This window comes from Herpailurus yagouaroundi, unplaced genomic scaffold, assembly GCF_014898765.1.
Source record: "Herpailurus yagouaroundi ecotype Mexico unplaced genomic scaffold, PumYag 188, whole genome shotgun sequence".
NCBI lineage: Eukaryota > Metazoa > Chordata > Mammalia > Carnivora > Felidae > Herpailurus > Herpailurus yagouaroundi.
In genome coordinates, this window is record NW_024412419.1 from 40,212,854 (window position 1) to 40,228,322 (window position 15,469).

At 41.5% G+C, this 15,469-nt stretch overlaps 2 protein-coding genes across 3 annotated transcripts in view; one reads left to right on the forward strand and one right to left on the reverse strand.

Annotated features, from left to right (window-relative positions):
* Positions 1–4,018, forward strand: part of REEP1 (receptor accessory protein 1) — a 79,144-nt gene extending 75,126 nt beyond the window's left edge. Inside the window, exon 12 of the mRNA XM_040496890.1 lies at positions 945–4,018. Within this exon, the coding sequence (XP_040352824.1) occupies positions 945–1,016 (72 nt within the window). The 3' untranslated portion in view covers positions 1,017–4,018. The remainder of the gene's footprint in view (positions 1–944) is intronic.
* Positions 4,019–5,480: 1,462 nt separating this feature from the next.
* Positions 5,481–15,469, reverse strand: part of MRPL35 (mitochondrial ribosomal protein L35) — a 13,576-nt gene continuing 3,587 nt past the window's right edge. Inside the window, exons 1-4 of one of the 2 annotated variants that reach the window (XM_040496856.1) lie at positions 14,954–15,364; positions 13,033–13,222; positions 11,609–11,753; positions 5,481–8,661 (exon numbers count right to left, since the gene is read on the reverse strand). In XM_040496856.1, coding sequence (XP_040352790.1) covers positions 8,473–8,661; positions 11,609–11,753; positions 13,033–13,222; positions 14,954–14,990 — 561 coding nt within the window. In that variant the 5' untranslated portion in view covers positions 14,991–15,364 and the 3' untranslated portion in view covers positions 5,481–8,472. Of the gene's footprint in view, positions 8,662–11,608; positions 11,754–13,032; positions 13,223–14,953; positions 15,365–15,469 lie in introns of those variants that run through there. The other variant, XM_040496855.1, reaches the window with a different exon arrangement.

Here is a 15,469-nt window from a genome sequence, read left to right on the forward strand (position 1 = left end):
ACGGGAAGGGCTTCAGGTCAGAAGGAACAGAGGTGTGGAAGGATGCCACAGCAAAAGTTAGTAGAGAGAAGTGGACAGAGACAAGGGTTGAGGGTAGCTTGGAGCCAGTTGTGTGACTGCACTCCCTCCTCCCCTCCCCAACCCCCCCTCCGGCCTTGAGTGCTATGCCAGGAGAAAAATTTCTTTTTCTTTCATTGTAGAAGGAATTTCTGTGATCTGTGTGTCCCATGGTAGGAGGGCTCCCTTGATAGTCATTTGTAGGGGAGATGAGGTGGAAACCTTTATACTTAAGGACAGTGTTTCCTTTTGCTGTGTGGCTTGCTGTGCATTGAAGGATTTCACATCCAGAAAGAACACCGGAAACTTGGTGATGGAAATTTTTAGCACGTACCTAGAAATATGAGGCTGGTTCGCAAAGGAAATAACAAAGACAAGGGAAGAGTTAAGGAGGCATTTCTCTGTGCCGAGTCACTTGTTAGGGTCATTTTGCTCCCAAGACTCAGGGACTTAGGGAGCATGAAGAGGGAGGGAGGTGCTCAGCTTCAGGATGCTGGGGTGTGACCCTGATTCCTGCTTAGGAGTGAGCCCTCCACCCAGCCAACTGTGTCACACAAGTGTTCGTGTACCAAAGGAGTTGTGTGTCTCAACACAAAACGCACACAGGTGCTCGCCTCAAAAGGTTCCACGCAGGGGCACCTGGGTGGCTCAGTCGGTTAAGCGTCCGACTTTGGCTCAGGTCATGATCTCACGGCTTGTGAGTTTGAGTCCCGCGTCAGGCTCTGTGCTGACAGCTCAGAGCCTGGAGCCTGCTTCAGATTCTGTGTCTCCTCCTCTCTCTGCCCCTTGTGCTCTGTCTCCCAAAATAAATGTTCAAAAAAAAATTTTTTTAAAGGTTCAATGCATACACCAAATTGAGGGATGCCTTTTTGTGTTTTCTCTGCCAGGCACCGCCTAGAGTCCTTCGATCCCGCTTTAGGAAGAAAAGTACCTCATCCTCAGCCACTGAAACCACGTGAGTGAGATGAGCCAACAGCACCGGACCCACAGAATGTTTCTTCTCTGCCTTAAAGAGCTAGTCACTAATAACATAGAAATCCGCAAGCTGGCGTGCTTTGAGTGTGCAGCCTCACAGACACAGCCTTTTCTCTCTCTCCTCTTACACTTTTAAGATTTTTATTTTCCTTTTCTTTATTTTGCTGGGGAGAGGCTAAAGGGAAAGGTAGCTTGTGTGTGTGTGGGGGGGGTGTGACCTTTAAGTCTTGAGGTTAGTAATTTTCTGCAATTGGATTGTCAGCAGTGTGGTTTTAGAAATATAAGAGATCACCCTCACACTGCTGAGATGTACATTTGTAATTTATTTGTTGCATACTTCGTTTTTAGTCCTGTAAATGCAAACAAAGCAATTTTTTTAAACTTTTTTTGTTCTTGGTACTAATACTTTGGACTACGGTGTACATATTTATGGCTTTTGGCTTAATGTAATGGACTCGCAAGGGCTGCCAGAGGTTCTGATATGTAAGAGAACTACGAGATATGTAAAAAATTATTTTGATTCTAGAGAATGTCTCAGATGTGCTTATAAAGCTTCCAAATACAACTCCAGTAAAACAGCCCTTTTCCTGTAGGACGATGGTCCATATTCTTCAGATAGATGTTAAGTCAATAGACCAGAGACGTTTAGAATGAAGAGACAATATTGTAATGACAGACACGAGTGTAATGAGGCCAGGGGAACAGTCCAGAATAAGAGAGGTCACAAGAAGCTTGTCTCCCCCTGGATTCTGGGTTAAGAGCTTCTGAATTTTGTCAAGGGATGTACCAATGGCTTAGGCAGGTGGCTCACCTTTGGTAAAACCTCCTGGGGATGTGAACTCACAGGGCTGTTTTGAGGAATCATTTTGAGTGTTCCATCAGTGCTTGACAAATGATTGTTTCTCCTTCATAGTAACCAGTTCTGTGACTTATTTCCCCAGGTAGAGGAGCCTATAATCTGAGCACTTGATCAAGAGAACAGTAAGCAGAAACCGACCAATCAACCCAAAACAAACCTAAAACTATGTTTCAGATATGTTGTCAAATACGTCTGAGACACCTGTCAAAATGCTGGGTTCTAGAAAGGTTTCAGAGGTTGAGATCTTTATGGACTGACTTGCTGCTCAGCTCCCTGGGCAGCTGTGGCTCACACCCTTCCCGGCTTGTGCAGAATGTGAACGAGAGAAATTGCACTCATGGGCACTCCGCGTCTTACCAGACGTCTTATGCAAGCCGAGATCGCTTAGTATAATAGAGCACTAGCTAAAGGGACTCTCTACTTAGACTGAGAACTTTATCTGAAAAGAAGAATCTGGTTTACATAGCATTTCAGTCCGAGGTAGCTGCTCCCCACCCCCTTGGAGAGCTGAGCCTAAAATGTAGGACTTGTATATTTGTGCTTAGAGTTGGTGTTTTCTTTCAGTGTAATGCATGCAGTGGTCACAAACCAGTCACTTATAATACTTGGATTGTGTTTGTTCATAGATATGCCCTGAAGACTAGAGAATTAGTGTTATGTACCACATAGAACTTGCTGTCAACCGGCTATAAACAGGCCCAGTTAAAGACCGTCTCATTACTGAGCTACATACACCAACATATATCAGTAGTCTTTGCTGATGGCACACTGGCTGGATCTTAGCCACCCGAGAAAGGGTTTTACCTGAAGTTGATTGTTGCCAGATATGCACATTTAAATCCCTTCTTCCCACAATTCCTCTGAAGGTGAGTTTGTAATTTACAATGGGATTTAGGAAAACAAACCTAAAAGCAAATTTGTGGTTCAGAGAGCAAACATAGGCTCTTTATGATCTTTCCCCCACACCCAACAATCCCTAAACCCATTAGGGAAGACAGAAAATCTAATTTCTTAAAGCTCACTGAATAGTTTCAGAGGAAAAATATATGCTTTAAATGTATTTACCTGTTAGTTGGGAGTACCCAGAATTATCAGAAACAGCTTAAGCAGCTTTTTAGCAGTGTTTTTTTCTTTTCTTTGCCAAAATAATAAATGCCTTTAGCAGCAGAGATCCTTCGTGAACCAACTATATTTTCACCATTTTACAATGTAAAGTTTTAACAAGTACAAGCTATCAAGTTTGCACTCAACTATGCCAAAAACAAGTTTGAAGCACTCTACTCTCAGACATGCTGTATTACTGCTCATTCAAGATTTAAAAAATTTAAAGGTATCCAAACTGCTGTCTTAATGTAAATGTAACTATTTTTCCTTCAAGTGTTGATTAGGGAGTTGGTTTCTCTCTTAAAAACACTCACTGTACAAATGAGAGCAGCTGTCATATTTCTGGCAAAATGTGTTTACTTATCCAACAAGCTGTATATTTGTGTATGGACTGACATAAAATGTGAATGCCTCCAAGTGTACATGTAGTGCTGTGGTGTTCTGTCTAGAGGATATAACTGAACGTTTTTAATTTCCTGATTTACAGACATAGGCTGTTTACAAAATGCTAGCTTGAAAGTCTGTAATTTTCATGTAATAACTTTTAGTTATTTGCCGTTGAGCACCTGTTCTGTTTCTGAGGAGGTAAGATGGGGTGGTGTACTTATACACTAGGAAGTGGAGTCATAATCCCTCCTGGCTTTGTGTGAATAGCTTGCTCAATTCACTGGCCTCTGAAATGTGTGTAAACTGTCCGTGTGTTTGTGATAACAGTGCTTGTCCACCATGACCACAGCTGAGTATCTTCCTAGTCCTCGCCTTGCACAGTATTTGAAACGGCAAAGGATGTGCTTCATTCTCAAACGGCACACACTCAAAGAGCTGACGTTCTCGGTTGTGACTGTGCAGTTTCCCTAGTTTATTCCTGTAGTCCCTATAGAATGATCTGTGATAAAATAGTATACTGGACTGTGCATCAAAGGGATGTAAAATTACAGTATTCCAAAGGTTGAAGTTCTGCTGTTTTGTTACAATGCCTGATATATACCTTGAATAAAGTCTTAACGTTTTTCTTTTAAAAAACATCTTTGTAATGTCGAGCTTATGAGGAAAGAGAAAATACTTTAGAATGTTTATTTTTATTTTTATTTTTTTTGAAAGAGAGAAAGCTTGAGTGGGGGGAGGGGCAGGGAGAGAGGGAGAGAGAGAATCTCCAAGCAGTTTCCATGCTCAGCGCAGAGCCCAACATGGGGCTTGATCCCATCATCGTGAGATCACGGCCTGAGCCAAAATCAAGAGTTGGGACGCTTAACCAACAGAGGCACCCAGGAGCCCCAGAAAGGGAAAATACTTTTTTAAAATGTGGAAGGTAGCAAGGATTTAGAAGCTGAGTGCTCAGTCATTAACTGGTCCGGTGCCTTGGCCCCATGCCTACTGCATAGAATTGTGGTGGGAAAACAATTAAAATGGGTGTTTTGAAATACAGTTGATCATGTAAATATAAACCTGGTAGTATGTTTTACATTTTTAAAAGTCACTAGTGGAATCTGTGTGGCTATGAAAATACAGCAGCTCATCTGGTAAAGAGTTTTAATTGTGCAAAAGCAGAAATTTGGTCTATCGTTTTCCTTCTTGGTACCTGTTCCCTCGCCTGCAAGTGAGGGAGTACATGTGCAGGTCAGAAGAGGGTAGAGTGTGCAGAGGAGCACTGAGTGACGTGGGTGCTCTTAATACTGCTGCAGCCCTTGTCTTTAAAATATGAACAGGCTGGGGCACCTGGGGGGCTCACTTGGTTAAGCATCCAACTCTTGATTTCAGCCCAGGTCATGATCTCACAGTTCACGAGTTTGAGCCCCACATTAGGCTCTCCACTGTCAGTGCAGAGCCCACTTTGGATCCTCTGTCTCCCTCTCTCTGCCGTTCCCCAACTTGTATTCTCCCTCTCTCAAAAACAAACCATTTTTAAAAATCTTAAAAAAAAAAAAAAAAAAAAAAAAAAAGGAACAGGCGGAGTACCTGGCTGGCTCAGTCGGTAGAACATAGGACTCTTGATCCTGGGGTCCTGAGTTTGGGCCCCATGCTGGGTGCAAAGTTTACTTAAAAATATGAACAGGGTGCCTGGATGGCTCAGTTGGTTAAGCGTTCAACTCTTGATTTCGGCTCAGATCATGATCTCACAGTTCGTGGGTTCGAGCCCCACGTCAGGCTCTGTGATGACAGCATAGAGCCTGCTTGGGATTCTCTCTCCCCATCTCTCCCTCTCCCCCTCCCCCGCTCACACAGGCAAGTGCACATGTTTTCTCTCTCTCAAAATAAACATTTAAAAAAAATATGAACAGGCACATATAAGCTTTACTGGGTGGTCACAAAGACTTGAACACAAAATTTGAAGCATCAAAATGCAACACTCATTTTCTTTGCCTTTATAGTCTTACATGCTGTATGGTTGGCATGAGGGCTATAAAAGTAAGCAGCAGCAGATAAAGGACCACATTCAGAAGGCTGAAAGGAAGACAAAGAGGTGGAAAGAAAGGCTAAAACTCCATTCATTTATTCATTTATTGAGCCAAGTCCAATGGCAACAGAACTGAGATTAACCAGGTGAAGAACTGACAAATAACAGAAAAGCAAAGGCTGACTTGGTACAGTGTCATGAATAAGTATTTAGTATTTATACTACTAGGTCACAGTCACTTAATTTAGATATGAATTTTCACGTTAAAAGACTCCAGGAAATGCATAGGATTCCAGGAAGTTAGACCTAGGTTCTGTGACTTATTAGCTGTATTTTGGGTAATTTATTTAACCTTCTATAAGCTGGAGTTTCCTCAAATCTAAACCAGGGATTAAAAAGTATCTCCCTTGGTCACCTGGCTGGCTCAGTTGGAAGAGTGTGAGACTCTTGATCTGATGGTCGTGGGTTCTAGTCCCACAACAGGTGCAGAGATTACTAAAAAAATAAATAAACTTAAAGAAAAAACCTCCCCTGCAAAGTTGGAATGAGGATTCAGTTTTGTATGTATATGCCCATCCCTATGCTGGAATGCAGTTGGTATTCAATAAATTATACCTTCACATAAAGTTCGGTGCCATTTCAGTAGGCTCTTTAATGAAAGATGTTTGGTTGTCAGAGTATAAAATCAGTGTGGATGATAAGCCCTGCTACCCATAAAACAAAAGTCATATACACGAAAATTCCCTTTCTCCGAAATCACATGTGTGGCAGCCCTTACACCTCAATCCGTGTCTGGATGCTGAGGTCTGGTTGCTGGTTCTGGTCTCTACCCCTCCTACCCTGGGTCTACGGGAAAAACCAAGGTGCTCTGAGGCCCCTATAACTGAGAGCTTTGTTGTCTGTATTTGTACTAGCGAAGTCACAGAGGCAGTGGGAAAGTGGCCTCCTCCTCAACTTCTTCAGGTACCAGTTCCATCCTGCTACCAGGGGTGAGTGGAGGCAGGAGCTGGATGGGTAAGAAGTGATGTGGAAACCTTGAAGTGCTTAGATTCTGCCATCTCAGAAGTTACAAGAAAATGAAAACCCATCAAAACAGAATGCCACTGCATGCTGCAGTCTTACCTCATCTCCAATCAAATGTCTGCTCTTTATTAATTGGTCACATAAACAGACATACAGGTGGCCTTCTAGTTTTGGAACACTCTATTGTCACCCCTCTTCCTTTTAAGGAACATGCACTGGTTTCAAGAAGTTCCTCTCCTGACTTGCCACAGAATTTCAACTTGGTTATCTTTAACCTTATTCTATTAACAATAGAGAAACTTCATCTTATCATCAACTATTAAAGGATTTGAAATAGTAATTGAGGCAGAATTCTAATTAATAGACACAGTCCGTGACTCACGACGGTCTTAGGTTTTTCAACTTTATGATGGTGTGAAACAACACACATTCAGTAGAAACCGTACTTTTAAAAATTCTGATTTTGATCTTTTCCTGGCCTAGTGATATGTGGTAAGATATTCTCTCGTGATGCTGGGCAGTGGGAACGAGCCGAGGCTCCCAGTCAGCCACGTGATCAGAAGGGTAAACAACGGATAGACTTACAACCATCCTCACCCACACACAACCTTTCTGTTTTTCACTTTTGGTACAGAATTCAATAAACACAAGACAGTCAACACTTCAGTATAAAATAGGCTTTGTGTTAGATGATTTTGCTCAACTGTAAGCTAATGCAAGTATTCTGAGCACATGTAAGGTAGGTTAGGCCAAGCTACGATGTTTGGTAGCTTAGGTGTATTAAATGCGTTTTTGACTTAACAATATTTCCAATTTACAATAGGTTTACTGGGGTGTAACCCCATCGTAAGTTGGTTAAGATCTACAGTGGTTTTTCAACCAGGCCAAGTGCTCTCTTGTTGGAAAATGCTTCCCAGATGACTCTGATGGGACAGCTCAGAACCACTGCCCTAGCTTTAACCACATGGTGAAGAGAATTTTCCTTAATGCCTCTTACCCAGCCCTCTTCAAATGAACAATGCTTAACTCTTGCTTAGTGTCTACAATGTGCCTTTGGAAAATGTTTATCCTCACAATTAAAAACATGAAATCTCTGGTAGATAAGTCATCTTTTAGAAAATACAGTACCTTTCAACTCTTGAATAAGACGTTTTTGTCCTCACGTGTAAAGCCTCTTCTGTTTCATGAATGGGCATACAGAAAGGCTGTTTGATTTACTCTTCTCCCTATAAAAATCCTGTTCCAATAAACTGAGAACTGTTATGAACCAATAAGCCTAGCATACTAGATGTGTGCTACAACCCCAAGCTCACCTCTAAGCGAAACTGCTCCATGTGAACCTGCTAACACAACCAACTGAGGCAGGGTGGGCTCCTGACACCGGTCAATGACCCCTGAGAAGACCTGGTGTAAAGAGATAAGCTGGCCCAGTTAGAGACTCTTGGCAACTGGAGCCTGGAGATGGGAGCTGAGGGTTAGGATGCAGAAAACAACCCGAAAGGTATGAGCTAGGATTATGATGGGGGCAGAAACTGAGTCACATGCATGGCAGACCCCCGACCCTAAAAATCTAGCATCTTTTGCTCCTGAGGCCCTTAGAGGTGCCTTGGATCTTGGAACACCCTACAATTTCTGTTCGTTCCTGAGACCTGGGGGTTATTTCTGGGAGGGGGATGGAGCTGGTGAGACGGTTCCTGAGTTCCCAGGCACACATCCTTCAAATAATGTCACACTGCTTGAGGTAACTTGTTGGCTTTCAGTCTTCTTATGCCTGCTCTAACTTCAAATTCCTTGCAACTAGATAAGCCTAAGTGGAAATAGTTAAGCCATTACCATTTGTTAAAAATAATCAACAATTTTAAACTCTCATTTCCCTGAACAAATTTTGAAATGTTTAATCCATTAAGTTTTAAAACTTTAATAAGTTTAATGTTGGAACTGTATGTTTCCATACCAATTGGCACAATTTACATCAAGTTTTACACTTACTCATTCTTGCAAAGACATCATTTACACAAAGATACATATTCAGTAACTGGGAAGTCCTAAAACTTCTGATCTAGACTTTCAGGTTTGTCCGATCATGATACTTCTGATAAGGATCGTCAGCATACCAGTTTCGCCTCTTCCAAAAAGACGTTGTCATTTTATCTAAGAGCTTACTCTGGGTTTTATTGCAGAACACGAATTCCCTCAAGCGCCTTTTTCTTGCAGTCGTCTTTTTCCATAATTTTTTCTTATAACCAGCCTGTGAGATAATATTATAAAGACATTTAAAACAAGACGTTATGTAGGAAACAACAGATATCTTCACTATTCATGGTTTATAGGCCCAATGAGAACAAGGATGAGACTTTCATTGGGGCTGGTAATGTTTTTCAGAAAGATGTGATTCTCAATGAGGGGGAGATACAGAAAAAGTATATGCAGTTTGAAAAAGAAATATTAGTAATTTAATACTTTGATGAATCTTTGTGGTGGGGAAAGTACAGGGTAATGATGTATAATTATAATCGCTAACTTTATATGCATTACCTTATGATCTCTTCAACAACATACCATTATTCTCATTTTACAGATTCAAGAAAAACCACCACTGGTTATAGAAGTAAAGTAGCCAACTGAGGTCATGGAACTAGTAAGAGTTCTTAACCACTACTCTACTATTTTTCCCAGTGTAAGGCTGAGGAAGGACATCACTGGCTAGGCTGATAAGATTTATGTTCATTTAAGGGGACTAGGTATTACAAGGGCCGATGAGCACAGCACCTAAATGTATAGCTTCATTTCCTCCTTTCACAGCAGGGACTGATTTCTGTAGTGTAAGTACTTTTCTAAGGAATACCGAATACAATAAAATTGCTATTGGGAGTGGTGTTAGCCTGTGTGTTTAACTCAGAACTGCCAGATACAGCATCCAAGCATTATTAATTTTGAAAGAAAATAATTAATTTTTGTAGAAAAATTAGATTTGATTGAATGTAAAAACTACAAGGATAGTCTGTTTAGACCAGAAGAGACTTTAGGTGCCACCCAGGTTAATACGTGGCTAAAACCACACAGAAAGTGAGTGGGGACGGGAGACTAGAACTCAAGCTTTTGCTAAGAGTCCTTTCAAGCCAAGGGCTCTTTACTCTTTAGGGCACTACACTAACTGAACAAAACCTTAGCCCTGGGCTGAGAAATCATCTTGGGTTTCTGACATGTCTTGATATCATCACTCTGACCAGCAACTTCTACAGTACAGTTAATACTCAGAAATAAGAAAACAGTACTTAAGAGTTCTGATTTTAAAATGCCAGAGATTAGATTTTTACTACTCAGTGCTTACAATTTCAATGGAAGATTCAAATCCAAATCCCCCTATTTGTGTAATAATTTTCTAGTTTGTAAGCCAAGCTGGGTCCCTGTGGATTTCTGACTTACAGACAGTTAATTTTTTGTCCTATTACCATGAGTATCTTTGATCATTATTCTATGGAATGCAACCACTGTGAAAGTGCTTGAAACTTTTCAGACAATGTCTAGGTTCAGAAATGAGAGGAAATAAAACTGTGCTGCAGAAAGTATTTTCAGTTTTTAAACATGAATATAAATTAACCCATCCAGCTTTCTTGTTTTCCCCTAAAAAATTGCATTTTGGTGAAGCAGGCCATTCTGCATACAGAATAACTTTTGGGACCTTGAGTGGGGACTAGGCATTATGATGAGAGAATGTGATCAGGTCCTTTACGATAACATGATGGTTTCAGAGCCCAATAAAAGGGGCATAGAAAGGAAGGCAAAGAAAACCACCCATCTTCTTTTATCTAGGGCTAGATGAAGACCTGGTTATAATCAATATGACAACAAAGGGGAGGAAATTTTCCAATGGTCCAAAATTCACAAAACTCAGAACTATTAACTGAACTAAATTTATTTAGTTTGGCTACTTACAGATTACATGAGCTTCTAATTACAAGTGTAGCAAAGGAACTACCACGGTATTGTTCCAAAGGAGGAATGAGTGGAGAGTTCCAATCAACATATTTACCTATAAATTTAGGATTATTTATATAATAGGAGATAATCCTTTCAACCTTTCAACTAGTGAAAATCCCACCAATTAAGTATTTTATTTTTATGGAGAAACAAATTTCGATCTTTAAGAATCATTCATTAACTTCCAAGTAGTGAAAAGGAATTAGAATCTGAATAGTTATTAAAACTCAAAGGTAGTTTTACAAAGCTCTAGTCTTCAACTGCTTTCTAATCATCAGCTACTCTGTTTCCGTGAATAAAGATGTGAACGAAAAAGCCCACATTCACGCTTATGACATGCTGTGAGAGAGGACAGAGCAGTAAGAATTTGTCAGAATTCCCCCTCACAGGCTATGGTCCCAGGTCAGAGTAAGTGTTAGGGTTCTGTCTGATATGGAGCCCAATCATACATACCAACAGACAGAAAAACATAAAGTTAAAAAAAGCTCACGTGGGGTCAATGTTCTGTCATAAAGACTAAGCCACAGAGAATCCAATCCAAAATTGGCTGAAAGCTCTTCAGTCCCCAATCTGAGCCATGAGACTAAGTCCTTGTTGAAGGCAACTCTGTTGCTCTAACACTCTAGGCTTAAACAGAGCTTCCCCACAGGTTATTACACATTGGGGGTTTCAAAGGGCTTCTGGTGATCATTAGATGCACAGACATATAAAAGACCTGAGATGGACCCATCCTACAGTGAAGACGTTAGCTATTGTGAAGAGTGTTTTGTTTTATACATGCTTAAATGTGTTTTCTTCACATGAATTCATTTACATTAAGAGATGCCTGCGAGGGGCGCCTGGGTGGCGCAGTCGGTTAAGCGTCCGACTTCAGCCAGGTCACGATCTTGCGGTCCGTGAGTTCGAGCCCCGCGTCAGGCTCTGGACTGATGGCTCAGAGCCTGGAGCCTGTTTCCGATTCTCTGTCTCCCTCTCTCTCTGCCTCTCCCCCGTTCATGCTCTGTCTCTCTCTGTCCCAAAAATAAATAAACGTTGAAAAAAAAAAATTAAAAACAAAAAAAAAAAGAGATGCCTGCGAAATTGGTACTTAAGCACAGCACTGTAAAAGCTGCTGGTAAATGAAAGGAAGGTACATCAGTGAATAGGCTCACTGAATTCTGCTTCTTTTTAATCTCCTCCCAATCCTTTTTCAATCTAATAGTGTGAAGACTCACCTTCCTCCTTAGCCACAGGCCAGAATGAAGTCGAAGAAACCTGTAGATGACAGCTTTCACAGTCTTTCTCTTCCCTTTCCGTGAACTGAAGTATGTTACGGTTCTGACTGGTAGCTTCAGGACATTTGGAAGCAAGGGGGCCGCTCTAAAATATATTTTTAAAAATATAACTCAGCAATAAGACTCATTAAAGGATAAAATCCATTTCTATACTTAGAAATGAGTGGGGGCGCTTGGGTGGCTCAGTCGGTTAAGCATCCGACCCTTGATTTCAGCTCAGGCCATGATCTCACAGTTCATGATTCAAGCCCCTCGTCAAGACTCTGCACTGACAGTGTGGAGCCTGCTTGGGACTCCCTCTCTCTATCCCAAAATAAATAAACTTAAAGGTGTGCCTGGGTGGCTCAGTCAGTTAAGCATCTGACTTCGGCTCAGGTCATGATCTTACAGTTCATGAGTTCAAGCCCCACGTCCAGCTCTGTGCTGACAGCTCAGAGCCTGCAGCCTGCTTCGGATTCTGTGTCTCCCTCTCTCTCTGTCCCTCCCCTGCTTGCTGTCTCTCTGTCAAAATAAACACTAAAAAAATTTTTTTTAGTTCAAAGTAAATAAACTTAAAAAAAAAAATGAGTGGAGCAGCTCCACTGGAATACAGCTGACTTTATTTTTTTTTTTTTTAATTTTTTTTTTCAACGTTTATTTATTTTTGGGACAGAGAGAGACAGAGCATGAACGGGGGAGGGGCATAGAGAGAGGGAGACACAGAATCGGAAACAGGCTCCAGGCTCTGAGCCATCAGCCCAGAGCCTGACACGGGGCTCGAACTCACGGACCGCAAGATCGTGACCTGGCTGAAGTCGGACGCTGAACCGAATGTGCCACCCAGGCGCCCCACAGCTGACTTTAATATACATTGTTACTTCAAATGATCCTGGACACTAAGTATAAATAAGAATAACAACCATCGCCAACATGCAAGCCTTCCATAATCTGCCCCCTCAATCCCCATGAGAGAATTTATCCTATTATATTTTAATCATCTGACTTCTTATCTATTCAGAGTTATCTCTAACTCCTTGAGGACTTCACTTTATCTTCGTATCCTTTCTGCCAAGTGCTGGGTACCCAGGAGTCCTTAACTAAGTATTTGTTGACTAAATGGATAGCAGTCTTGCCTGATGAGCATCTCGTTCACCCTCCGCTTTGGCTGACAGCTTCCATCCAGGAAACCATATCTAGAACATCAGAAGTGTGCTCTGTCAGGCAGGTAGGCACATGGCTATCAATCATATTCTCCCCTCCACCAGGCAAAGTCTATATAATAAGTCTGCTTCTAGATATTAGAAGTCTGCTTCTAAAACATCTTTGCAGGCATGAGTATTTCAGAATTTTTGTCTCAGCATCATGTTTACTGAAATATACTCTACCTATTGAGGATTGCTGCAGTATGTCCACACGTCAGGTTTCTGACAGACGTGGCAAGTCTGGGAGCAGAGGCAACAACTGGTGTCTGCAGAGAACTAAAATGCCGGGTGGACAGTGCAGAACTAAGACAGGCATTCTTGACACCGTTTTGACAGGCTGAAGACACCAAAATATTCAGGGGCCGTAAGACTCCTGTAAAGAGAGAGAAACATATTTAATATGATATGCCAAATTCTGCATCCAGATGTTCAAAATTAAGTAATGTATCAAAGCAAGGTGAGTATAAGACTCACCTGTGGAGCTTTTTACCAACTGTATTTAAAAAAAAATTTTTTTTTAATGTGTATTCATTTTGGAGAGACACAGTGCAAACAGGAGTGGGGCAGAGAAAGAGGGAGGCACAGAATCTAAAGCAGGCTTCAGGCTCTGAACTGTCAGCACAGAGCCTAACGTGGGGCTCGAACTCAGGAACCGTGAGATCATGACCTGAGCCGAAGTCAGACACTTAACTGACTGAGACACCCAAGTGCCCCTTTACCAACTTTATTGAGGTATAACATAAATACCACAAAACTACCCAACTGTGTGTGAATTCGATACTTTTTAAATAAACATAGAAAGCTGTGTAACCATCACCACAATCCATTCTGATGTGTCCTAGTTCTGTGTTCAACAGTAGGGAACAAAACAGTTGTAACATTAAGTCCCACCCACCAGATCTTACAATCTGATGAAGTAGGGCTCCATAGCACATAGGGCAATGGCAGGGCAGGGATGCAAAAGCGTGGCCGTTCCCTGCAGATGCAACAGAGTAGCAAGAGAAGGTTTTGTAAAGAACAAAAAAGGTACTTGAGCTCTCCTCTAGAAAATGAACAGGCCACAAGAGGAGGTAGAGAGTCCGGATAGGATAAACATACATGAAGGCAAGGGGCCTGAAGCAAACATATACCTGGAGCGGGGACGGGACCTGCGCAAGGCTGAGCACTGCCTGCCTGAAGCTATGTGTGGAGATGCCTGGGGACAGATCAGAAGGTGCATCACAGAGTGGGGGTGGAGGGGCCCTAGATGCACGCACTGAATGCATAATCTTCACATTATTGCCAAAGTTAAGAGTCCAGGGCTGCAAAGCCAGTGGAGCACTGACTCCACTCAGGCTGTGGGTCTAGTGTGGGACTCAAGAATATGAACACTAAAAAGCTCCACAGGATGATGGAAATGCCCCCAAACTGGATTGTAGTTATGGTTGCACAACCCATTAAATTTACTAAAAATCGTCAAATTGTACACATAAGACAGGAATTTTATAGTATGTAAATTACACCTCAATAGTTGGTTTAAAAAAAAAAAAGCTCTGGGGCACCTGGGTGACTCAGTCAGCTGAGCGTCTGACTCTTGATTTCGGCTCAGGTCATGATCTCAGTTTGTGAGTTCGAGCCCCCATGGGGCTCTGAGCTGATAATATGGAACTGGCTTGGGATTCTCTCTCTCCCTCTCTCTGCCCCTCCCCTACACTCTCTTTCTCAAAATAAACTTAAAAAAACAAAAAACACAACTCCACGGGGAGTCTGATGTTCAGCCAGGGCTTAGAACCACTGCCTTATTGTCCACTGCACTGACTTCACATAACAAATGAGAGGCAGTGTGGTGTAGACCTGAAGAACTGGTATTTGAGTCAGACTGTCTAGGTTCATAATCTAGCTCTACTACTCACTAGCTGTGTGACCATGGGCAAGTTACTTAACCCCTTTCTGCCCCAGTTTCCTCAAATTTAAATAAGGTTAATCATGAGGAGGTAACAAGAATTAAATGAGACAACATGAAAAGTGCTAAGAAGAAGGGTTTGCACAGGGAAAACATTTAATGAATGCTAATGGCAGATAATAAAGAGCAGAGAAATGCTTAGTAAAAATGTTATAATGTTACCTGGGGGCAGGAGAAAGATTGAATACTTAAAACCCATATTTTTGCTTTTCTGTTCTCCAAGATAACAATTTTCAAACTAAAAAGGGTAGCATAAACATTAATAAGTTAGCTGAAATCCATGATTCAGGAGACATTTGAGAGAGCTCTTTTGGGGGGGAACTTAGAAGTGAAATTCTCTACTCAGTACAAGGCATTCAAGTCTCCAGGCATAAATATATTTCAAAGAACTGAAAATATTTGCAGACATGATAAGCTAGGAAATAATTTTTGAAAGATTAAGTGAATTGAAGAGGAGGACTGTAGACAAGAAAATGTCCCAATTTTCACAAGGTCATCCAAACTTGGTGTTTTGGTTAAAACAAAACAAAAAAACCCTCAGAAATTCTTAGAAACCACTCCTGAAGGAAGTGAGCAGGTAAGGGTCTAGAATATATAAATAGGTAAACTACAGGCTCATCTGTCAAAACAAAACAAAACAAAACAAAACAAAACAAAACAAAACAAAACAAAACAAAA